At 29.8% G+C, this 27,714-nt stretch overlaps 4 protein-coding genes across 4 annotated transcripts in view; 2 read left to right on the top strand and 2 right to left on the bottom strand.

Moving 5' to 3' along the window:
* The window catches only part of LOC132917984 (transcription termination factor 3, mitochondrial), a 235,294-nt gene that overhangs the window by 187,160 nt on the left and 20,420 nt on the right, over positions 1-27,714 (bottom strand). The gene's annotated exons all lie outside the window — the stretch shown is intronic.
* LOC132925208 (uncharacterized) lies at positions 126-2,169 on the top strand. Its single transcript, XM_060989624.1, has 4 exons — positions 126-137; positions 471-626; positions 717-818; positions 1,966-2,169. The coding sequence occupies exons 1-4, from the start codon at positions 126-128 to the stop codon at positions 2,167-2,169; spliced, it is 474 nt and encodes a 157-aa protein (XP_060845607.1).
* On the top strand, positions 11,394-16,768 carry LOC132917455 (U3 small nucleolar RNA-associated protein 6 homolog). The gene is made up of 9 exons (XM_060978204.1): positions 11,394-11,665; positions 11,786-11,903; positions 11,970-12,110; positions 13,484-13,727; positions 13,842-14,007; positions 15,368-15,469; positions 15,546-15,741; positions 15,813-16,302; positions 16,389-16,768. The coding sequence occupies exons 1-9, from the start codon at positions 11,580-11,582 to the stop codon at positions 16,553-16,555; spliced, it is 1,710 nt and encodes a 569-aa protein (XP_060834187.1). The 5' UTR covers positions 11,394-11,579; the 3' UTR covers positions 16,556-16,768.
* Positions 16,604-17,483, bottom strand: LOC132917456 (uncharacterized). Its single transcript, XM_060978205.1, has 4 exons — positions 17,205-17,483; positions 17,015-17,129; positions 16,792-16,948; positions 16,604-16,720 (listed from the first exon to the last, which is right to left on the bottom strand). Exons 1-4 carry the CDS (start codon positions 17,481-17,483, stop codon positions 16,630-16,632), a joined length of 642 nt encoding a protein of 213 aa, XP_060834188.1. The 3' UTR covers positions 16,604-16,629.

Here is a 27,714-nt window from a genome sequence, read left to right as displayed (position 1 = left end):
ATACGAAGACGAATTCAAATATAAACTTTACAGTAATATAAAACTGGCATCAAAGATTAATATTCAATTTGAAGAAATACAAAGATTAATAAGTGAGTTATAAAATATACGAATGAAAGTATACTATGGATTTAAATGTATGTATAACAATATGTAAATGATTAATTTATAAAAGTACTGTTTTAGACTATCCCACTTTATCCACATTTTACTACTATAATTATAAAAAATTTTAAACGATCTGTACATATCTTTAATTTTTATTGATAGCGGAAAAAGATGACAAAACTGATTTTATTGGGAAACAAATGAAAATTATCAACGAAAATGGTACCTACAAAAAAACTACACTATTATTAAAAGTATCAAATTGTTATAAATTATATTTCCATTGACAGTTGTTTACATATAACTATATAAGTATATAAAAACTATTCAAATAATAAGTAATAAATTGAACTAATTTCCAGAGATTAGAAAAAGAAAAGGAAGACGAATACTACAAGTTATTATGCAAAACTTTAATGGTAGATGATATATTGTCTGATAAAATAAATGCTTTAAAAGCTACAAAGTTGATCGAGAAAAACAAAATATTAAACGAAAAATTTCATAGTTCTAAAAAAGTAATAAAATAGTAATGTAAAACCGATTGTAAATAATTTCAGATTGAACATGTACAATTATATAAAAAAATTTAATTTATATATGTATAGAAATTGAAAACAGTACTGAACGATGTCGAACTATTCAAACATCAGTTTGTGTCATATTTCGACGATACCTACGACAACGTTAATAAAATCGAAATACTTAAAGTTAGTTCATTATTAATGTTTATTTTGGTTAAAAATTAAATTAGGCATATAGATGCTTAGTATAGATATTTTAGTTTAAAAATAAGTAAAAACTCTCATTATATAGAACAAAAATTACACTGAGATCTATTAAATCAAGGGCGAATTGCCCTCCCCCCCCGTTCACAAAAAGAGTATCATATATTCCAACAAAGTTTTTTTTTAATAAGATGATGACCTTTTTTTTAGTTTATAACTAACAAATTGCCCCATCTCCCCATGGATCACTGTATCCATCCTTGTATTAAATCCCATGCGATTAAAAGTAGTAAATTTCCAAATTGCGATCTTACAAATTTTAAAATTATAAATACAACAAATATAGGTTTCTTATGGTCTAACTAAATGCGGGGTGATTTCATTTTTCAAATATAATGATGATTTTGAAGCGATAAATATATTGGATTTACAATTTATTTATTTATTTTTTTTTAATATTTTTTTTTTCAATTTTCCAATTTTTGTTTTGTGTAAAAAAATAATACATAATTTCTCATAAGTTTTTCATATATCAATTAAAAAAAATCATATTAAACAGTCACAATATTTTTTTATAAAAATTTGAAGTTAACTTAAGTTAATGAAATTCATAAACATTTTAATATTTATACCTAATATTTAAAAATTGAATCAAAAGTCTCATTTATATTTTTCTTACAGGAATTATATGAAACGTTGAGCATAAATCCACAAAAAATATTTTATTAGCGTGTGAAGTTTAAATTTTTACGAAATTGGATATTTATAGGTACACGTTAATAATAACGATTTATCATCAAACGATTTTCTTAATTTGTTGTATCTGATTCAAAAACGAATAAACCGTAAAAACTTGAAATTCTCACCAAATGTTTACATTAGCATTTTTTACATATGGACATATGGTATCATTTAAAATAATATAACTTTACAGTTAATTACTCAATGGTGAGGTACACTTGGCACATATTGTACAGCAGAGCGATTACCTACATTCCCCCTTTTCTTTTATATATATATATTTATATTTTTTTTTTTCCTATCACTGCACATATAGTAAATATAAGTATACGTATAAATATATACCTATATATTTTGTTTTAATAATTTAATTTTAATTATATTTTAGATAATAATGTTAACCTTCAATCTATTAATTACTAATGGATACATGTGCTATTGGAAATCAAGTGGAAAAATACTAAAAAACAATGCAAAACTCTGGACAGTGCACAATCCCTCTGGAATGCCCATAAACTTCAATTCGCCGTTCAATCAGACTATATTATCTGTTTCTACTGTAGATGTTAGGCAAATTGTGCCATTTATTTAACATGCCTTAAACGAAAATACAATTAAAAATAATTATTATTCAGATGAATATGACGATGGTTGGTTTTAGTGCCAATCATACGCTTTGTGCTAATTATACTCTTTTTATGTTTATTGTCCGTATCGGTTGATGTGAAACAATAAATAATATTTGATTTTCAATTGTTTGCATTTTGCACACATTTATTATTGACATTAACGATGCGAATTACTTTTTTAGCAACCATCAAATAAATATGATTTGTTAAATCAGATATTGAGCACTACCATAAATATATGTATTATACATGGTATACGATTTTATTAAAACTATTATTCAATTATAGTTGCTATCTATATCTAAGGCACTAGATAGCTGTGTTATGATGTTAAACATTATTTATAATTACGTTTAGTTTATATATACTTGTATAGTCGTATAATATAGTCTAGTTAAGCTAATATCATTGTTATAAAAACTTTGATTTGTTTAATAAATAAATTACAAAGAAAATTTATTTTTTAAGAAATATTTTAATATCTGAAAGTAAAATGCCGTTTTTTTATCTTTATTAATAAAATAAAAATATATGATATTATTTAAATGTTTAATAAATTAAATTAAATATTTATTAGAGTTACTTATTTAATATCTTATAAATATAATGTGTGTAAACACGTAGTAAGTACCCATCTATCATCTATCTTTAATCTTTAAAATAAAATATTATATCTACTAACTATATTCCAGCTTATTATATTCTTAATATTAAGGGTTTGTCTGTTATCAATTCTGTTAATCTATGCATTTGACGTTTTGTAAAAAAAAAAATTGTAACAACCTTCACCATAAACCGGGTCTTTAACTATCTACATCTTATAATATAAATTAATTATAAACATCGTATAATATATATATACATCATAGTATCATACTACCTTTATCTCTAAACTTTACACTGGTTTTCCATGCATTTATAGTTTTTATCTATAAAAATATCTATACTCTCTATACAACAAAACAAAACATACAATTATACAAATATTTTTTTTTGCTATGATGTTCAAATCAGTTTTTATAATCGTACATTCCCGTGTCCCAAATAACTACCTGATAAAGTTTGGAAAATACGTAGGCTTATTTATTGTTTTCAGTATTTAAAAGTATTTTTCTACATAAAGTAAATATGTATATATATATATATATTAATTATAAAATTTTTATTTTTTATTTTTAGGTAATATTTACATCGTAGCAGGATGGAGAGAATATGGTTTCTTAATTTAAATAGTTATAGATTTACTGCAACTGCTGTTTTCAACCTACAACTATTTTTAATTCCTTAAGAACTTTGCAAGAATGCAGACCTTCCCAACCAAAGGTTTCGCAATTAGTATTTCTATTTTTATGCACAGGGTTTAATATTGGTTTTTTTTATTCTTATTGAAAAATAAATATGTACATAACGACAATTTTCATTGCTATATATACATTTAAATAAATATTTATTTATTTTTAGGAGAAGTAGCTGTAGCAGTAGGAGCGTCATTTTTCACGGTTTAGTCTCGCGCGTTACACTATAGGGCTATATAATCGTATTTGCTATACTCCAGTTAATATCACAATAAATTGTATGGCTATTTTTTTGCACATGACGTCAATGATTGACTAATTTCAATGTCCTGTGCAGTCTGTGAGAACATTGAAGTTACAAAGTTATTCCGTACAAGAATGTCAAGTCGTATGACTCATATACTGCGCGTCGTCCATTATACCTCATCAGCGAGTTTTATCAAATTGAACTTACATCTGCTTCGTCTGCGGCTATTGACCTTGCAGTCGAATCTGATTCTTTTTACCAGTTCAAGTCCGTATAGTTTTCGGACCGGCCGCTTATAAAAAAAATAGGTAAGTACGTAACTATCAATTTTTAGTGTATGGACTTTGCGTGGATTTTCTTTTAAAATTGTTCATTAAAAATATTGGTTTTCATTTAAAATAAGTATATTGTATTACTACAGAACTATTCTCAAATGGTTTACGACATTTAAATATTTAAGTGTTTATTTTTTTAAATATATTAAATTTAATAATGCCATTTATCTAAATTTCTATAAATAAATTATCAAAGCAAAAATAGTGGTGAACATCATGGTTGGTTAGGTGTATCATGTATGAAAAATTTTAGCCAAGTTAGGTTTGGATAACCCTATTGTTATAAATGGCCACTTCCTGCATCTTATCTTATCTAACCAAAAACCGTGACGATCAAACTTTTCACACGCATAATTTATCAGTAGATCACCCTTGTATAGGTACGTATACTTACTATGTACAAAGTAAGACTACTCAGGTTTAGTCACGTTATTATATTTGTTGGACGTTATTGGTGTGTTCTAAAATATTTACTTAATACTGTACAACATATATAATATATATAATATATATACATATATGGGGATGATCATATCAACCCTTAGCATAATATATTCTTCAGTTTCTGATTTTAAATATAATTTTCTTCGTATCGTAAAAATAATGTGATAGAGCTTTATTTCAATTAGTTGTATTATACTATTATGATATAATTTATATTTGATATAATATATTAATATGTAACAGTAGCAAATCAACATATTACCCTGTCCCTAGTTCATTCGACAAGATATATTAATATTATTATTTAAGGAAGTACCTATAAGTTGTTGAATTTAAATATAATATCAATTATCAATAAATAACCAACTACATATACACCAAAAAAATCACGAAAAAAATGTATATTATATCATGTGAAAATAACATAGTAAAACACGACAAGGGTAAAAAATAACATTCTGAAAAACGTCAAATGTATTTTAACTTAAAAATTGCAAATATATTTTTTAAATAAGTTAAAATGTCAAATTTATAAAAATCAAAAATATGTCATAAATAAGACGCTTGGTCGGCAATTTTTATGATCTTTAGTGATAAGTCATATTACAAATAATTACGATTGTACGTTTAACCAATGGCAATTAGACATCCACCGTTATGTACGAATACATCTTTGTATGTAAGTACCTATCGTATAAGTTTTATCAGTGTTGACTATCCGTTTGTCTTTGATAAATGTCCATTAATACTGACTGTATAAAATATTTTTGATTAAAACTTTTACTGCATTGGATAAATCGTTTTCTGTTTTGGTATAACGTATGGCTTAATGATCCATTTCGTGACTGTATTAAGAACATTTCGATTATTTGAATGATATAGTGCCTACTATACAAGCTATAACAGTACATTTTCTACGATAGAATGTCATTGAATTCACTGAATTTAGAGGTAGACATTTATATATATTATGGCTGTTCATTTAATTTCGACTTTAGGATGACCCATTGATACATGTATTTATAAAATAAATATATATGTTACACCTCGCCTCGTGTACGCAAAGTATAATCCGTCTATTCATCAGTGCAATATAAATAATATAATATATGTGATATAATATAATATCCTATTATTATTACGTCGGGACGAAAAGGTCGAGAAACGATCTCTGGCCGAGTCATTGCGTAATAATTGGATCCATTGATGTAGGATCATGGCTACATTTATATTGACTGCATCAGCAGGTACCCAGTACGGGGGCGATGTTACGCAATAATAGAATATACACAATACGATGGCACCACAGCCGAGAATTAAGGGTGATTTCAAAAATGCCCACCATATAATACTCACAATTGAATGCCGATTTCTACGGATGATGATCCTTAGGTACACGAATAACGTGTCCAGGTATACATTATACAACATCCGGACGGATATTGGTGAAAAAAATGTCTATTTTCAATCTTATGTATTATAGTTCAGAACATTATTTCATACGAAGAACGTGTATGCTTATACACATTATTTATTATACAGTATACTCGTATAGGTACATTTAAGCGGGCTTTGTTGTTGGAGAAAAAAATGCCAAGTCGCATTATGTTATACATAATATATGTATTCGTTCTGTAGAGACTATAAATACGATTTTATGAGATAAAATTGGAGATTACAAACTCAAATCCGTTATTGTATGCAATGTGAACACGCATACAAATAATATTGACCTGCGGAATATTCAATGTAAAAAGTACAACAATAAAAGGGACACCAACGCGCGAGTTGATTCCAACTATCAAATTGGTACCCTAGTGACTACTCGGGTACCTGTAGAGCTGTAGACTTGCACGTAAGAATACTGAATAGGCACGAATTTTTTCCGGTGGTCTATGGGTAACATACGAATTGGTTTCAATTAAATTGCATTAAAATAAAAAACTATAATAAATTGGAAAATTATTGTAAATACGAATTACTATTTACTACAATTTTTTTTTCCAATTTTAGATACTTAAGAATGTTGAGAAAACCTAGATATAGTTAAATTGGTGTTGGTGAATTGCGGCCCAATCGCTAAATAAAGTACGAATGCCGCGGCCCGGGCTTTTTATAAGAACGATAGGATTTATTAGAGGTACATATACGAGTTGCGGCCACACATGTAATAATATAATATACATTACATATATATACTATATAGTAAAAACACATCATATTAAAATATATATTGAAAAAATTATTTAAAGTAATTTACTAAATAAATTGTTAAGATTAAGTATTTTCCGAAATTTCAATAAATATTCAAATCAAATTAATAATCCTTATATATATATATATAAAAGAAGAACAGGCGTTTTTTATGTTCCAATTTTGTGATGACACTATTTAATTTTTTTCCAATTTTTTCCACAGAGTAGTTCCAAATGCTTTCCTAAATATCACCACGTCGCCCAATTTTTCATTATTTTTTACCTGAGGGAAGAAAGAGTTTTTTAGCGTGTTATTTAAATAGTTTAACGATTTTTTTTTCACAATGGTGTACCAAATGAGCCTACAAGTAAATCACTTTTTTTTATTTAATTTTATTTGTCATTTCAGTTATAAATTTCATAAATTAAGTTAAATTATAAAACATATTATGTATTACGTGGCTAGGCTTTAAAAAGTTTAATTATAATAAAAAACCAATTTATATACGAATCGATTATTTAACACACGAGTGAAGCCAGATTATTCAGCTAGTAATAACTAATAATATAAATAATATTGTTTTTTTTTTTTAGAATACAATAAATATTAATAATGTTCTAGAAAAACAAAAGCATTCGTATAAATAAAATAATAGTTTTGTCGATTTTTTTAAATTATTGTTTTGTCAAAAACTTAAAACTCGATGATTTAAATCAAAATTCTCTATTTTATTTAGGTCGTCGAGCTTCGTCATATGTTCTTTAATTAACGCTTCTTGTTCACGTATTTTCTTTTTATTTACACCTTTACTTTTGTATTTTATGTATGTTTCAGAATTTCAGATTGAACTTCTATTAACACATCAACAAATTACGAAGTTAGGTTTATATGTTAGGATGGCTAATGTAGACCATCGGTATAATGTATATGACGTATAGGTACTGCCGTACTGGTACATAGTTAATGATAATTACTCGGGCCTACCCTACAGCTAAAATATTATTAGGCCGGAGTTTACAGATCTTCAACATCGCAAACAACACGTCAGGCTGCAACTCACCCACAGCCTCGGGTAAATGTGTTGTCAGTCTATACACAAGTAAGTGTAACTTAAAAGTAATATACTAGTCCTATAATATCACTATAATAGTCTTGACAAAAATCAAATAAGTCGAAGTTAATAAAAATAAATAGTAATAAAATAGGTTGGGAAGTGGATTTCGCTGTACTGTACAGTAGGACTAGTAGGTGTATAGTACAGTGGTTCACTGTAATGGATATGTTAAATTTGAATTTAATGATATATCATTGTATACGAATAACGATTCTGAACAAAAGTGGTATGTTAACCTACATCACTAAAAGTGTATTTCACGATATGTTTATTTATATTGCTATTAAAGTAATTTATTTTACAATGGGTAATGGGTATTATGGAAAGTTGATTTAATTTTTTCCGAAAACAATGCATTTATTATAACATCAGTAAATAAAATATAGTTCTTCATTATTAAAATAACACATTTTCATACAATATTATATTATTGTTATTATCTTTTGAGTCAATACTATCTGTAATTAACATAAAGCTATAAATAAGTAATATATTAAAATAAATTAATCTATGCGCATTTTAAAATGTCATTGTAAATAATATAATTCATTATAATATACCTTAAAGTTTTAAGCGTGTTAAGTGTCCATGAATAATGTTTTTGAATTATAATAAAATAATTATAATATCGTTATTCAACGTTAAAATATATAATTTCGTCCGAATTTTAACTTAAAATATCTATAAAAAATAATTATTTTTGTATATTTTTCAGGTTTTTGGGTGCTAGTAGGTATGAACATTTAGTTCATATGATTATTTAAACCTTAGTTATAAAAATTTAAGATTTTATAATTTTTTTACTACAATATACTTTCAGTTTGTACATTTTATTAGTGATGTTGATACATTTTATCTAACATTTAAACTGTCTATAAATAGCACAAAAAAAAAGTCACCTTATTTTGAATATTACACCACGTACCTATAGGCTATAGTAAATTATAATTTAAACATTTAGTGAAAATTTCAAGCTATAACAGCTTATCGTTTTTTTTTAACACAATAAAGAAATATATTTTCTCAACAATTTATTTCTCAAAATATTTCCTGTTTTCATTTTGGTTTATCTTTCCCAGCGATTTTAAAAATAATTCCATTTTTGATCATCCTCACCACCACTAAAGTACCAAATAGATCCAGTTTGCAACCAGAAATTAGTAAATTACCTTTAAAATTGAAAATTAAAAAATTTTTACTGCTCAAAAGGTTAGGGTCATCAATGATGATAGACACAAAAAATGAAAAAAACACGTAATATAATAGTAAAATTAATACATTTATTGCATCGCTCAGAATCTAAAAGTAATGTAGTAATTATACACTTCCAAAAAAAATTCTCACAAAATGTAAACTTACAATTTGACAGTCATTTATTTATTTTTTATTTTTTAACTAATTAACTTTTCCTTTTCAACTGCTTTTCTTAATTTCAAATTACATCATATGCTTATTTGTTTTCTATACGTTTTACAATAGAATTCTTTTTGAATTAATTATTATAGATTTGGGCCTTGGGTGAATGGAATACAATTTTGAGTTAAGTAATCCGTCAAACAATTCTCAATAATTAGTACTTCGTTCTGAAATGAATGAAAATTTTGCCCACATTTTTGATGAGATATCACAGTCATCAAATCTTAATAATATTACCTGTTAGCTATTTATGTGTGTAGTATTTAATCGTTGTATGATGGCATATCATTTTTTTCGGATCAAATCCTGAAGTTTAACCCATAAAAGTTATTAGAAAACGAAAAAGACGATAAATTTGTTACTATCTTTAAAATTTATAAAAATTATAAGTTATAACTAATTATTTAAAAATTATAAAAAATTCCAAATAAATTAACGAATTTTATTACTACAATACTGAAATACTCAGTAAATTTATTACTGCAGTTTAGATCAAAAATAATGTTTTTTAAGGAGACAAAATAGGCAACAAATTATACATTACAACAAATTATACGATTTCAATTTGTATAAGGGTTATAACATATTATAATTATTAAAAATGTAACTTTCGATGTAAAAATTCTATTTCAATTTCATCAGTTCGTAATAACTGAGTACCTATAAATGATGTAGGTTCCGGTTCCCAGTTTAAAATTACCTACGTAATTATACTTACCATGTCACTGTTTTTTTCTTAAAATTATTAAATGTACTTAAATTTTTTTTAATACCTTTTTACCTTACAGTTTACCACCAACAGTAGTGGCGTATGATAGGGGCCCCCTAGGCCTGGGCTCATAGGAAAATTTTAGATTCAATCAAAAGTGTTGAAAAATTCTTAATTTACTATACTTATTATCATTGATTATAAATACTAGTTTTGCTAAACTTTTTAGAAGCACACTATGACTAAATGATTTACAATATTCAGTAATATTTACTTATCGTTATCTTCATATTGTATTATCTCAATCAATATAATATTTTCTCTCGATAAATATTATGCCTTTTATTTCCGATTATTTAACCTGATAGTTAATTGCATATTGCACATGTATACATATTAGTTACACCTAAAGTTGCCGAATAGTTCTTATTTCTTATTATCTATCCATCTTTTGCATAAGGTACCTAATATAATAATGCCATTTTTTAATATTAGCCACGGCCTACGGGAAAATGAAATTGGGATAGGTATCTAGTCTTGTTAAGAATACTTTCCAAATGTATTCAGAATACGTATTTAATTACTTAGTGTCATACTGTCATTTGTATTGTAATACATATTCAAGTACATATTTTTAAAAGTATATGAATATACATACAAATACTTTTTAAAAGTATTCAAAATACTTAAACAAATACTTTTTTTTAGTTCAATAAATTAAATATTAAAATATTTATTTTTATTAATAATTAATATATAATTACATTATTTGCAAATAGATAGGTATAAGGTACTTAAACTTATTCATAAATATTTGAGTTAATAAATATAATACATTAATAGGTACAAGATATTAGATAGTCATAAGTACTTATACTGTTATACAGTATTTGTCATAGGGCCGTAACTGAAAACAAATTTCGGGATGGTCCGACATTGGTAATTGGAATTTGGACTTTGGAGTAAAACAATAGAATGAAAAAAGTATTTAGTATTTTAGAATAAAAATAAAAAGTATTTTTAAGTATTTCAAAAATATATTGGTCGACAAATGCCTATTTTAAAAGTATTTAAAATACAAAAAAGTATACGAATACCTACCTAACACAAAATATACTTAATGTATATTTAATCAATGTAAATATAGTGAGTAAACACTCGATTTTTATTTTCTTGTTATGGGATGGACGTTGAATTTTTTTTCAGCACTTCCGTTAATTATTTCTACGATGATCACACCACTGTTTCCTTTTTCCAGCCAACCGGCATATTATTATTTTACTTTAATTTGTAAAGATTTAAAAAAAAAAGTCGGGCGCAATATTGTTTTAGATTAGCTGACAAGCCGATAGTAATATCAATTATTTGAGGTTATGGAACATAAACGTGCAGTGTGTGATTGTGCGACCGAGTTTTGAATGTTGTGAATTTGTGATAGGTATAGTTACTAATAGTACGTTGGTCACGGGCTAGTGTATATTATTATAATTGTTTTAAAATTTGAAATTTAAAATTTACTTAAGTATGATTGATTCGTTTTAAAATTTGAAATTGTATTTAATTATATTATTTGTAAGAAGTGAATATAGTTTATATATTCAGAACTATTATCTCAAAATGGCAGAATTTGTACAACGACGCAAAGAGGAATTGATTATTGAAGTTCCAGTACTTAATAGTCACTTTAAAAAATCTGTTGTGAAGTAAATAGAAATATTTTTTAAAACTTTAATGCCAATTAAATATTTACAATTATTTAATGAATATTAAATATTATGAATGTAAATTGTATATATACTTATGTTATCTTGCTTTGTCTACAGAAATATATTGAATCAACGAGAAAAATATGAGTACAGATTGATGCGTCGAAACAAACAAAAGTCAGATTTTACTATTTACATAACATTTTTGAAAACCGTCATTAAGAAAGTTCAAAAAGTAATAACCAAATAATTTTAACATTTTACTGTCCATTTTTTATTGTAATGTGATTTGTTATATTAGATGGGTTCAACAAGTACTGAAACACTTAAACTTATAAATCAGCATAATAACCGAATCATTGACCTTTATCGTGCTTCTCTTAAATATTTTAAAGATGATGTATCTCTCTGGAAAGAATACATAAAATTCCTATTGAAATGCGTGAGTAAAAACATTTTTTATTTAGTTATTATTATTGTTTACATTGCCTATAAAAAATATAAATATCTAACGGTTCTATGATTAAATTTAAAATTCTATTAAACTGTACACTATAATTAACAATATTCATTCACATCTATCTTGATAATAACGAGGATATTTAATAAATCAATCTACAATACTTCTTGTTACTTGAATAGGTACTAATCGGTTATCGCGACTACCGTTAAAATTATAAAAAAAACTATTATAAAATGGAAAAATTGTATAAAACTAGAAATAATTAATAATTCACTCTAGGAGGAAAATGCTCAGACATACAATTTAAAATTCCTATAAATGGACTTTCATGCTTTTGACGTCACATGAATTCAACCAAATAACTATCCAAATGTTGACGAGCAGTGCCTCTATGTTTTTTGTTGCGCCATTTAGAGGATCCCCATAACCTTTCGATATTCTGTGTGTGAACACCAGTTTGAGGATCCACAAAATTATAAGTGTGGTTAACGGTTAAATGCTGAAACCCAGCATTCTGTAGTTCATCTTTTTTATAACCATGCCAACAATCAGAATAAATAGTTGTACCTTGGTTTATATTATCTTTTATTGCTTGTAGCAGTGTAGACGCAGACCGATCTTTGACTTCAACTAAAAAACATTCCGTCGTTTCCCGACAAATGCCTCCAAAAATCCATTGTTGAGGTAAAACTATACCAGCATTATTTTTACGTTTTGTAAAGACTCGTCGATTTCTACTATTTTTCCTGGACCACCAATTTTCACTTAACGACTTTTTAGGCTTAAAACACATATTTCTCGCATATAATTATTCCAGTCCACAGTAGTATCATAACACATATTTAACTGTGTTTGACACCATTTTAAAGAAGTCATTTCTTCTGCCCAACAATATATAAATCGTAAAGCGCATAAAAATGAAATGCAACTGCCAACAAACCAATTACCGACACGCATGTTTACCTTTTTTTGGCACAATTTAATATTGCATTTCCAAAATATTTGTTTTCCGAAGTACAATTTAGCTTCGTGACCAGACCCACATAGTCGTCTTTTAGGTAAAACACCATGTTTTTGTAAAAAAGCCACGGCATCTTGTTCGTTTGATGGTAAATCCCAGATTTGCATTGTAATAATATGACACGACACACGACAATGATCTAACACTAACTGCGTTGGAAAATAGCAAGTAAAATGTCATATTACTTGTCTACAAGAAATCCCCACAGCAATGCTAATAATAACCATCATTCAATATGTCTCGCTAGGTAGTCGCGATAACCGATAAGTACCCTTGAATAATTAATATGTAATTGTAATTAACTTGAAACATTTTATTTTCTATTTTTTAGAAACGATTAACATTGTTACGGACAGTTTTAAACAGTGCCTTGTTATTACATGGTCACATTTCAGATTCACTGTATGTGTTTGCTATAAGACAAGAATTTGAAGATTTAAAAAGTATCCAAAAGGCAAGAGAAATGTATACTGACGGATTACATGCACATAAGAATTCATCAAAATTATATTTTGAAGCCTTTAAATGTGAACTTGCTTATTCAGAAACACTTATTCAAAAATTGTTAAAATCAGGTAATATCTAGTTAAATGCACTATAGTATTTTTAATTAATTACTTCAATAAAATGTGTGTATAATATATATTTATTATAATTGTAATAACAATAATAACTATTTTCTATAACAGGAAAGGAGTTAAACCTCGAGGATCCTGCATTAAATGGATCTGTAGCCAAAGTAGTTTTTGAATCGGCCGTAGAAAATGTGAAAAATGATACTGATCTTTACTTTAAAATGTATGAAGCAGCCACTCAATATAATTTTGCATTAAATTTGTCAAAAGAAATCAAAAAGTAATAATTTCATCTGTTATTAAAATAACTTTATTAATTTAAGCATTAACATTATATTAATTTTTAAGCTTAATATTATTTTGTTGTTAAACCCTTCAAACTAGGTTTACTTTTCCTAATAAGAGAACACACCGATCGTGTAAACTCGCATGATACCCTATTGCCATGACTGGTTGTACTTTGGCAGGATGTTGTGTGGGGATGCACAGAAAACCCGAATTTTGTCAAGCTATGCCATGTTTTGTTACTAGACAAAGTTTAGATATAATTGTCATGATAAATAACAAAATAAGTTACCTAGGAAGTATTAATATAATGTTCTACTTTAGCTTTTTTTAATGTTTAAACTATTAGTATTTGTTTATTATGAATTTCAATTAGTTATAATTAGAGTGCGGATTTCTATGCAATTTCATATTTTTGTCAGTTATCTTTACGAATAGTTTGAAGATACTGGTCAATTTTTTTTTTTGCATATTTCTGAACAAGATTTTTGAAATTCAAAAATAGAATCTTGAAATTCTTACCTATCTAGTTTCACATAATGATGTTTGTATTTTGTTGCCAACAAAACATTTTTACAAAAAGTTAAAAATAATTAATAAGACAATTTCAAAATATGGATTTAAGAGTTATGAATAATTTATCACGAAAGTACAAACCTTATATTATGGCACTTATGGTCTACTCAGGGACATTCCTAAATTTGTTGCCCATTCTGTATTATATAATGTTTAATTTCCATAAATATATAAAAAAATATATAAAACAATGATGTAAGAACATTATATTGTTGTTATTAATAGTTAATACATATGGTTTTAAACAATTGTTATTTAATTTGTATTGTTATTTGAATAACAGCTGTCTGAATAAATAAATTAATATGTTTAAGTGAATACTAGGTACACTAAATGTGTTGTCTCTGTCTTATAAATACAACATGTAAATTTATGTTCAGCAGAACCAATTTAGTGGTGTTGACATTAAGACATTAATATCCTCATTAAAACCTATTATCTACCCTAACAATTTCTGTGTCGGCGTGCAATTTTTTAAGATATTTTAAATTTTAAGCAAGTTGAGCATTTTTATACTAATATACTGTTATATATTACATCCTTTGAACAGATCTTAATTTAAATATTGTAAAAACCAAGGGGTAAATGCAAAAAAATATTCTTACTTACAATTTTAATAATATATAATTCACTATTATATTAAATGTAAAAACACATAATTGATTTTAATGAAAATCAATTTCGTGTGTTGTATAATTGAAAAACGGAGACAACACGTGTGTGTGTGATATCCTTCTCAGACAAAAATAAAATGTTTGTATTATTGTATTTTCTCACAGTTTTATGTTGACTACATTTGACACGGATCCAAATTATTGGGATACTTTAGCTACAAATGAACTATTGAACAGTACTAGCAGTACAGAAAAATTCAGAATTACGTATGAAATTATTTATAAATCATTAAAGTGTAATATATTTATTTTCATTTTTATTTGTGTATATATTTTTTTTTAGAAAATGCCTTGATAGATACAATGCTGCTTTATCAGTAATTGATACGGACGAGATGTGGGACAAGTATTTAACCACTATATTAAAAATAACATCTGATACCAAAAATACAGAAGTTTATAAAAGAAATTTACTGAGACAATCTATGTATAATGCTCACAAGAAAAATAAATTAAAACCAAAACATTATATTGAATGGGTAAGATATTTAAATTATGTTTTTATGATACTTTTCATATTTTTTACTATTTCTTCATCTTTTTTTTTTAGATAAATAAGTCAAAAAGTTCTATGACCATGGAAATTTTAGATTGGGCCCTTGAAGCATATCCAAATGACACAAGTATCTTAGAAATTAATATAAAAAATAAATTGACTGATACAGATGAACTAATTGCTTACGAGTTATTTAAACAAAACGCTAATAAAATTTCTCCTGATTTATGGCTTACAATTGTTGAACATTTTTCAAATAAACCACTAATAAGTGATATTTTCTATATGATATTTGGAGATAAATCTGTTTGTTCTAAAGAAATTGTACAAAAACTTGGAAATGAGTATTTGTTGTGGTTAAACAAAAACAAGTCGTTGAATGATGTTCGAAATGCATACAACAAATTGATCATGAGCAGCAGTTGTGATGCAAGTCTGTGCAAGACTTTAGTTACTATAGAAACTGAACAACAGACAGTAGACATCAAAAAAATCAGGCAGCATTTTACATTAGCGTGCATGCAGTTTGGTAAAACTGATATCGGTTAGTTCTCACTATCTAGTTGTTCTTGTTTTATTATTGTTATTGTATTTGAATGAATATTATTATTATTATTACTTTTTCTATAGATTTGTGGATGGAACGAATTTACTTTGAACTGAAATATGGGTCACCAAAACTTGTTTCCAATACATATCATCAAGCGTTAACAACTTTGAATAATGAGGAGTCTGATCAATTTGTGGAAGAATATGCATCAAAAGCTTCTACATTTAATATAATTTGTAAAATATGATAATTAAAGAATATTTACATTAATGACAATTTTTATATATGATAATGATTTGAAGACAATTCAAATAACAATTTTTATAAATGTTGATATGGAACTCTCTTATGAATTCCATAATCTTTAATTTGTATTCCTTTGGAACTTTTATTTGTTATTTGTTTGTGCCATCTGAAAATTTACATTTTAATTTTCAACAAATATATTTTATTATCTTTACGTTTTTATTTATACTTCATTACCTGTTAAATGTATAAGCACAGCACCAAGTGCCAATACATAAAGTTGAAATTAGTATTGTACAAATCAAAATGATCGTTGTTGGTGAACGATTTCGGAATAATATTTTTATGATAGGATCTTGCATTATTTGGGTCCATCTGGTTGATAGTCCAATCACTTTAAATTTTAAATAACAGCTTGTATTTATTGATAGACAATTATTATAAAGTAGATTTTACAAACCCTTAATTTCCATTGCATTAGTGACCCAGGTACTATTAAGTTCAGTGCTCTTGACAACACATTGCCAAATGCCTTGAAAATGTATATTTTCAATAGTTATTGTATCTACATCAATCTATAAATTAAATGAAAATAAATTTTTTTGATTTTGTTATGTTATTGTATGTACTATGTGTCTATGTAGTAATACCGATGCAAGGGAATTAATTCCATAATTTTTAATCACATAACTATCGTTTACAAGCCATTCTTGTGACAACCTGTTAAAAAAATAACTAAGTGTAGCTGCATTACATTGCACTCTTACTACATCTCCAATGTACACGGATATAGGTTTGTCATAAATAGCCACTGCAAACAGTTTCAACACGATTCTTTCAGATTTTGGTGGCTCTGCTACAAATGCATATACTCCTGAATCATGAATTGTGCACGACCTTATGACTGCAATGGACGTACAAAAAATCATTACGCTAAGTCGCTAAACATATGTGTAAAAGTATAAACCACATTTCTAACACCTTAAGTCTTAACACATCTTTGTTAATATGTTTTGTGTCACATTAACATTATCTAATTTTAATTTGCATTGTATGTGGTATAGTCGTATAGAAGAGCTACCTACCTACCTACCCAGTCACGTATTTAAAAATTTTTTATTTTTTTGCGGGAGGGGGGTACAAAATTTATTAGTAATTACCTGTTTTTACCATTAATAAATTAAATTATTCTTTGTCGTATAAATGTACGATTGTCTAGATATATTTTTTTGAAATGTATTGTTTTTCTTGTAAATTTATTTATTTTAAAACAGATCCACTTGTAACGGTCTTATTAAAGTGTATGCACGTACGTTGAATTGCCTACTTGACCACGAATTCAGGGAATGAACTATAATATACAATTTAAAACAGCATGTGCAATGCACGTTTATTTCCAGATACGAATTTCAATATCAACTGGTGTCTGGTGCTGCTTACTCTGAAGTCTGAACGTCAGACGCAGCTCAAAAGGACGCTGTGTGAAAATCTTTAAAATATTGTTCAGGCACAAAATTAGATACGTGGCATGTAGTCAGAGATAATATTTATACCGAAAACGAATTTCAGTGAAAAACGAATAGACCCCTTACGGTACGCCATACGATTCACAGATAATGACAATAACGATAGTACCCGAAGGTCTGTTATTAATGTCTTTTACCCAAAGCACATCTGTCGGTTTTGTCGTCTGCGATCGTCGACGTCACGATTTTGCCGTTTCGCAGCCAACTAAACCGGGCGCGCGGCGAATCGGCCCGGATGGCGTCCACCGTCGTCGGGTCGCACAATATCGTCAACCGGTCGCCAACAGTGGCCGCCGCGTTGTGCGTCCGGCTGGCCAACAACCGTCGCACTGCGGCCGCCGTCTTGCCGGACACCTGTCCGCACTCGTGTTCGTTGCACGCGCCGGCCGCCGTGGCCGGCCCGGGGCACGGCCTGCCCGACACGTTTGGCCTGGGACTGTCACACCGCCTGCTCCGCACTCCCGTCCCACCGCCGCATGATTTCGTGCACCGCTCCCACTCACCCCACTCACCCCAGCCACCGTCTCTCGGAGGGCCGTCCACGTCCGGCAGTCGCCTCCACGGCTCGTCGCAGTTCACCGTCCATTCGGTTCGACCGCCGCCCCGGTTGGCCACCGAAAAGTAACGAACCAGCAGTGGCCGTTCCCGGCCCACGGCCCAATGCCGCCCGTGATTGCCGCCGCAGTCCATTCGCAATACGCTCTCGTTCCAACTGCACGATAATTCAACCGATCAAATTGATATTGATGTATATTATAGTGGCGTATGTATTACGAGGGGAGGAGGTACTTGTCCCCAGAAAGATTTACCAAGGGGAGGAGGGAGTGAATAAATAATTGTTTTCCTCGTATTATAATATTTAAAAAACCTTTCTCCCGTAATATGGTGATTTAGTACTGTCCAAGACACGAGACCAAATGATTAATGGGTAATAATCAAACCCAACCTCAAAAGAAGTCTAGTCCAATTGCCGGCCGTGAAAATTGCACCAGTTTTGGACTCGTAATCTCCGAGCGATTTTTTCGATCGTTTGCTTTCATTCCACAATACCGCCCGATCACCGTCGATTTCCAGCACGTGCATTTCGCTTAGTTTCCTGCTCATTAACGCGATGCATGTCACACCTACCACAAACAAAGCATACAACTGTATATGTTATAATACATTGTAAATCTAAATAGGTAATATATATATATATATGCTTTTATTAAAGTCTATACGGTAGATACAGACGATACAATGCTGAACAGGTCGGGGGTTTGTGCCTTGGGAAGGTAAAGGGCAAAGGCCCCTAGGCAAATGCCTAACTATATAACTGCTAAATGAAAATTCGGCTCTGGGTAGATACGTGAGTCTCGACAGCATCACCCATTTTTAAACAAATTATATTTGCTGGAAAGAGCAGCAATGTTTGTCAATATAACACGCACGAATTCCGGCGATAGTTGTAAAAGTTCGTAATAATGACCTGCTACATTTTGGCATAACATTTTTTTTATATATAATGTCCCATGAGGATTTACCAATTGCGATCATCAAATGTGGAGATATCGATATCATAATTATGATTTTTTTTTTAAGACTCCCAGGGACAAGGACTACAAGTAATTCATTTTCATATTTAAATTTAATTTAATGTTTTGATAATTTTTCATTTAATTTTTTAATTAATCGAAGAAAGATTTTATAGAGTTTATTTTTCTGAAAATTTCAACATTTCATTTTCAATAGCATCGTGGTTTTTAATATTATTTTAGTTTTGAGAATATTTTTGTATTATTATACGGGTACGAGCCCGCGGGTCACATATATTTGATCACTGGCGTCTGGCACTTGTATGGTATTAAACAATTCACATTTTTTATCAAAACTAAAAAAAAAATTCAAAATCACGAGATTAATGAAAATAAAATGTTGAAACGTCAACATTTCAAAAAAATAAGCTCTACAATCTCCAATTTTTTGAAAATAATTAAATAAAAAGTTATATTTTTAACTTTTTTGCCAAAACATTAAATTAAATTAAAATATAAAATACTTTTAGTCCTAGTCTCTGGAAGTCTCATAAAATGATATTTCCATCATTACAGTAGATATCACAATGGATAAATTCATGCAATTCCATACTAAAAAAAAAATGTAAAATGTTTAAATGGGTGTTTCTGGCTGGACGTACGTTAAAGTAAGTTAAGCATAACGTGTGTTAGCTCCCCATATTCTTTTAAATATAGCCACCAAAACTAGCCAAAACAGTTTCCACAAAAAAATTAGTTTATATAGTTGTGTATTTTATACACACAGTAGGAATATATAGGTAGTAGGTACTGAACTTTGTTATCGCTGCGTGCCTGCATATAAAATAAAAATTGTGATCGATTTTGTTTGGTCAGCGTTTCACTGTAAAATTAATAATTAAAAAATTAATTGCTTTTTTCAACACGCTGCGCTGTTATAAAAATATAAAAATCCAAGTATAGAGTATAGATATTTAATTGACGAACGATTAAAATTAAATCGAACATAATATTAATTAAATTATGATAATTACGATAAGTACTTACCAGTATGTTTTACACGGAAAACGATTTCGGGCTTGGCACTCGTCAGGCTTCTGTTCGACCGGACGTTTATCGGTAAGAAAATGGAAAAATTCTGAGACTCGGAACTATGAATGAGACAATCTATGACGAAATAATATTATGGGCATTGTGGTTAAGTGAAAAAAAAACATATAAGTATTATACCTATTATACGTAAGTACACTTATTCGATATTTTACGAATTTTTAAAATTCGATATAACAATAATATATTATAATATTATAATTATTATATAATGTTTAAATGGTTCTGTTATACATAGACATATAGCCACGTGTATTGCAATACAAACCAAGCAATTGTTGTATTTTTTTTTTACTTAATTTTACATCTCACAGTTTTTAATTTTACGAACGTATATAATTAATACTAATTATTATTATATTATTAATTACCATATTATCGAAACGATAATTTTCAGTTTTTTACACGTTATACGTTTTGGTAATGCCTATACGCCTACCTATAATGAACGTAAACGAACCTTCTTCGGTCGGAAATCGAGTGGCCACGTAACCGCGGCCGGTTATCGCGGACAGTCCTACGAAAGCGATGCGTCCACCGCTGCCGCCGGTGCTGTTGCTGAGTGTCCAACTGAATATCTCTCCGCCGGCAGTCGTGCTCATCGTCACCGTCGTGCTGGACTGCAGGCCGTCTTCACCGCGGTCGTCGTCGCCCAATCGGAAAAGCAACTCCGTCCACCGGCTGGCCATCAACAGATGCGGGTATACGACCTCGTCGTCGGCGGCCGCTGTGGCCAGGCGTGGTTCTTCGTTCCGACTCATCAACCGGTACAACTTGATCTTTTCGTCGCCGTCCGCACCCACTTGGACCAGATCGTACGACGACGGGTGGCCGGATCGGCGGAAGCGTAGCGACGCGCCCTCGTAGACGCCCGGCGCCCACCGCTTGAGCCGCATCCGCAGGCCCGGCTGACCCCTCCAATCCGGCAACACGTGCACCCAGTGAACGCTGTCGCCGCCGATCAGCAGCGTGTCGGAATCGCCGCCGTCGTCCGAACACCCGGGCACGTCGCACGAGTCTGTTTCGGCGGTGCCGCCGACACGACACCAGGCGCCCGTCGGTTCTCTGGTCGGGTTTCGGCAGTAGTTGGACGCCGCCGACGCCGACCCGTCCGGAAACGCGTAACCCGCACCCGTGTGCGACGCCTGCGACGAGAACGCGGTAACCGCGGAAATAGGTAAACGCGTTAACTACGCCGTCTATGAGTTACCGGGCGAACCTAACTAGTAGTACCCCTTTCCCACTCGTTTGCAGTGCTTTAATAATTGTTATTTATTTATAATATATTATTTGATTTTTCGTAGTTTACACGTGTCTTTACACGGTTTACTAACAATATTACAAAATAAATATAGCCTAATTTATTGAAATAATAAGCGCAACAGATTGGTTTGAAACGTGAACTGGCGAACTAAAGTTAAATACAAAACAGAAGAATGTCGTAGGACCGAATTAAAGTTTATAATAGATATTGGAATAATATTGTAGTATTATAGATTATAGTCTACGCAATTCGACTAAATACCTTTTATAAAATATCCAGACTATCCACTTACCCATTTCAAGCATGTGCGGTTGGACACGGTTTTGTTAAGCTTTCCAACGTAGTCTGTCGCGATCCCGGCCACGCTGCATCCTGTAAATACCCACAAAGCGTCAATACGATATAATACTATTTGATGAGGATTCTGCATTTCTGCTGCGATTACTTATCGGAATTTATAGGTTAGGGGAGTCATGACAATACAGAATTGTTATGTTATGTATAATTTGTATTATTTTATAATATGTTTTCTATAATTGCAAAAAGTTCGCGTGAACACTATGCAAAAGTAAGAATTGCAAAAACACAATACATATAGCCTATAGAGTATAGGTAGGTATTGTATAAAACTAATATTTTTAGATGGCCGCTTTATGGATTTCAAAAGTTTCGGGGCCATAAAAATGTAATGTACATGTTTATCCAATAAAAATTAAGGCAATGACATGAAATAAAACTAAAATTAATGGAAATTTAAAATTGGGGAAAAAAATAATTTGCCACCGAATTTTATATGAAATAATTTTGTCAATACCTCCCCCCCCCGTCCGTGAATACGCAGATTTTTTTTTTATAAAAGATATTCCTTATAATGCGGGATGCTATAATACACGGGATCGGTACTATATATTGCGGGATACTATTTATTTATTTTTATTCACCGTCAAAACATATAATTTTAAAGATAAATTTCTTATCTGTGTATGGACCAGATAAAGTTCATTCTCCACGAGTCACCATCTGGTGACCCCGGACATATATAATTATGCTATATCATACTATTATGTTATTATCTGATCAATGCAGATACCTAATATCTACAGCTGGTGGTTACTATAATGTTATATGCTTATATATTGTATCAATTGTATCAAACATTTTTTTGAAATTTGTATTGCGTCTAAAAACATGTATTTTTGATTTACGTTGACGTGTACTGTTTTTGAATTTTTGAAATTTTGTAGTTAGTAAGCCTATCGAACGCAGTTAATATAGGTATCTATTTATATAATCCGTGTACCAATTGTATTATTAATATTATAGAGGTATTCATTCTTTTAGAAAAAATGATACAAGTCAGCAAAACAACGACCAGTTTTTTATTGCCCAACTTGATAGACCAAACCTGATGGTATGAATTATCTTGCCGAATTTTTTTTTTACGCTACGTTCGCCAAGCACTCACTTGTATTTCGACATTTTCGGACGCGACACGATCGTTTTTCGACTGCCGCGTTCTCCCGACCATCGACGAACACGTAACAATACGGACCGTTCGGATCTTTAGTCGGATTTCGGCAATAGTTTTTGGCTTTTACGTAACTCCGATCTATCAATGTTCTCTCCTTAACCAACTTACCGATAAAAATAACGTTTTTATTTCAACGATTAGGTTATTGCTTATTCTATATATTCTATTAGCCCGTTTTATTCGAGTCGAATTTCTGCTAACTCACTTTACGCACCGACGAAACGTTCCAAGGGACGCATGGATCTCCGTTTTCGGTGATCCACTGAGTTCCGCGATAGTTTTCACTCGTTTCCGATATCACGCACTCGGGCAACGTCGCCTCAGGAAGCGGGTAAACTACAACAAGTAAAATTATTTATGCTGATAGATTTATCGAGGGGGGAGAATAAGAAGAAATAATATCCAATAAAAAGACATTTTTAAGACATAAATTCAAAGAACATTTTAGTTAGCTCACCCGTAATATTTATCGTACCACAAATTCCTAACTATAATATAAATATTAAAAATATTTTGTATTTGAAATGGAGATCATCTATAAAATTGGACTTATAAGATCACCTAATAGATATCTATTAATAGGCATAGTTTATTAGTTCATAACAATAAAAACTAAACGTATAAAAATTATTACTGTTTAACATAATATCATAGAAATGTAAAACGTCATATGCTTTAAATTAATCATTTAATCTGTATAAATGATTAATAATAGTATATATTTAATAAAGAAAATATGTAAAATTTCTGTTTTGTTTAGATGCTGAAAGTAGCCACATATTGATGAAACTATCGATTTGAAATTAATTAGTTAAATATAATGTAATAGCTAGGCGTTCTTAATATTTATTTTGTTATATTATTTGTTTTTAAACGATATCGATACTCTTTACGCTTTACATGTCTCAAAGAATCATGATGAGTGATAACGACAAATTTTGAATTATTTAAAATTATGAAGTATAGTCTATTATCGACCAGTGAATCAAATTAGTATATATAATACCTAATTCCCATTAAAAATCGCAGGTTATCAAAATGTTTATAAAGCCACATGTTATATGCCTACATTCTGGACCACTGCAATACAGCGTCCAGTGCGCGACGGTTTTTGATCCGATGGTAAACCAATGGAAAAATCTCAATTTGGTGTCCGTTATCTTTAACATGATCGTCGGATTCTTTTTACGTTCGCCTGTAGCTTGTATTTGTAATGTTTTGTCCACAATTCTATGAACAAAAGTCTTTATACAATAAACCTACGTTATAATTTAGTTAAACCATTAACGCTTCAATAAAAATATTAGTAATACAAAAAAAAAAAAAAATTAGTTAATGTGCAAAAACCCAAACTTGGCTGTACTTTTGTATTTTTCTAAGTGGTATAATTATAACTGATTAATAAATATACATGATATCGGTCATTCGAAGTTCGAAGGACAAATTCGAATTGGCTAGTCGAAGTGGATTTGTGAAATTAGTGGTCGAGTTGCAAGTTGGTATTATATGAAAGTTTACTGTATAGTAATTGATAAACTAGGCCTATAATTATTTTGGTAACTTATGTATACATTTAATTGTTTAAAGTGGTATAATATTATAATGATTTATCAATTCTTTTTTAATAAAAAAATATTCTATAAAATTCAGATTTATAAAAATGTAAAAAATATATAATATTATAAATTAAATACGTAATCTCATATTGATGCCATCTCCAATAAGATATTACATCCATTTCGTACGTCTGATTAAAAATCATTTGTTTTTCGCCATTCGATTTTTCAATAAAAATTATTTTTATTTCCTGTACAGGTCGAGCTGCAAACTCCATCTGAGATAAAAAAAATAAATTAAAAAATGGTAGGTAAATGGGTGCCGCTTTGCTGTAGGTACATTAGGTGTCGAGTGGGTAACTATACTTATATTACAGATGTGTTAAATTCGAATTCAATTTTATATCATATTGTATACCAAAAATTATTCTGAGTAGAAACGGTCTCAACCTATATTACTAAGTATATTTCGTGATATATTTTTTGATATAGCTATTTAAGTTATTTATTTTAATTTTAGTGGGTATTACAAATCACAATAGGTTGATATAATTTTTTATAAAAATATAGCATTTATTATATTATTACTAAAAATTTATTGGTATTTAATTATTATAATAACATATTTATACCATATACATAGTATATCAACTTATATAACTTAAAGTTTATTAACATCTTTCTTTTTTCAAATAATGTAAAACAGTAAAAATAAATTCGTAGTATAAATAATAAATATATAATAATATATTAAGATAAATTAAAAATGTCATTGTGTGTGTTAATATGTTGTTAAATTATAAAATAATAATTAACATTATCATTTATTATTTAAATAAGTTATTTCGTTTAAGTTTGAATTCTAAATGCATTAAAAAAAAGTAGTAGTAAAGAAGTATGTTTACTACTCCGAAAAGTGTTTTCAAACACAAAAAGAAAACCACTATTATTATCATTGTTAAATCGATACATTCATCACTCCGCTCAGAATCTAAAACAGTTGATCTTATAATTTATCGTTAAACTATTATATTATTTACTTTACAGTATAGACTTTAGAATGTATAAACACTGTACAGACAACGACAGACAAAAATTCATTTTAAATTAGAAATTTAGATATTATGGTATACCATCAAATTACCTTTATTATAAATAGAAAAATAGATGTAAATTATAATTTAATGTTGCGAAAGTTGGTCGATGCATTGAATTATAACTTGAAAGTATATAATAAATAATTAAGAGTAATTTTACTATAATAATAAATCATGACTAACTACTAGACGTGGCGTTTGCCTGGTTGGTGCGGTGTAATACGTGACGGCCGCCGATATCACAGCCCGGACGGAAAACGACAACTCGGAAGTAGAAACGACGGATTTCTTCAACGGGAATATCCTGTAGGCGTCTTGACTATTGGTCACGTGCTCTTCCTGTCCTACAAAACCAAAATGAAGATGCACTCCGCAAAAATATGCACCATGTGTATTGTGTGCAGTGTGCTCGCGGAATGCATTCTAAGTCTCATATAATATATTATGCACGTGGCAGTGCGGTACACTCAGTGGCGAATCTATAGAAGATTTACCGTTCAAAGCGAAACGTAACTTAAAAGGTATACATTTTTAAGGCCCGTTTCACATGAGCGCGTATCATACGCGACGTATTGTACGCGCGCGATTTCAGTTACATACATACGCGCCACTCCGACGATGGCGCGTTTTCCTCGCCGGTATGGCGCGTATGAACCCAATCAATGTAAGCTAAAAACGCGCGCGTACGATACGTCACGTATGATACGCGCCCATGTGAAACGGGCCTAAGGCATGTCGAAAATGACAATTATCGTTTAATTTAAATAGAAACGTTTAGTTTACTCGCTACTCATCATCACTGATTACCGGTGTTAATCTATACCAGTTATCTGCTGTTCGTTGGCCTCTACGGTCGTGTTGCATTTTTCGTTGGTCGCTTATCGCTTTTTCTATATTTATTACCTATACTCCAGTGTATATCGATATATCATTTGTTTTTACGTACTTTATATTTATTTTATTCTTTCTCCGTCTATTTAAGATGCCCATATGCAATAAATGTTCCGTTAATATTACTAAAGCATCCTCCATACAATGCAATGATTGTGACTTAACATGGCACGCAAAATGCCAACAACTCACTAAAGAGGATATCGACTACTTAAAAGAAGCCAATAACATATGGCGATGCAGCAAATGCGCTAGCGCCAAAAGAGCCTCTTTTAGACTCGAAAATCCAACCAACATAGAAAGTAACGAACTACATGAGATCAAAGAAATTATTTTACAACTCAGGGATTGCTTTCAAAATCACAAGGACGATACAGCCAAAAATTTTGAAATTCTGAATACTAAATTCAACGCTATTGATAAAATTATCACAGAAAACCAAGCACTGAAAACACACATATCTCAATTGGAAAAACAGATTGAATCCATAGAACGTCGCCAAATCGCCAACGACATTATCATTGATGGTGTCCCCGAAAATAAAAATGAAAACTGCGCAATACTTATTAAAAATATTGGTAAACAGCTAAGCGTAAACATAAATGACTCTATGATTAATGATTGTCATAGAATTGGTTTTAACCATAATAATACGCGCCCTAGAAGAATCC

The sequence above is a fragment of the Rhopalosiphum padi genome, chromosome 1 (genome assembly GCF_020882245.1).
Source record: "Rhopalosiphum padi isolate XX-2018 chromosome 1, ASM2088224v1, whole genome shotgun sequence".
NCBI lineage: Eukaryota > Metazoa > Arthropoda > Insecta > Hemiptera > Aphididae > Rhopalosiphum > Rhopalosiphum padi.
This window is presented reverse-complemented; position numbering and strand designations above follow the sequence as displayed.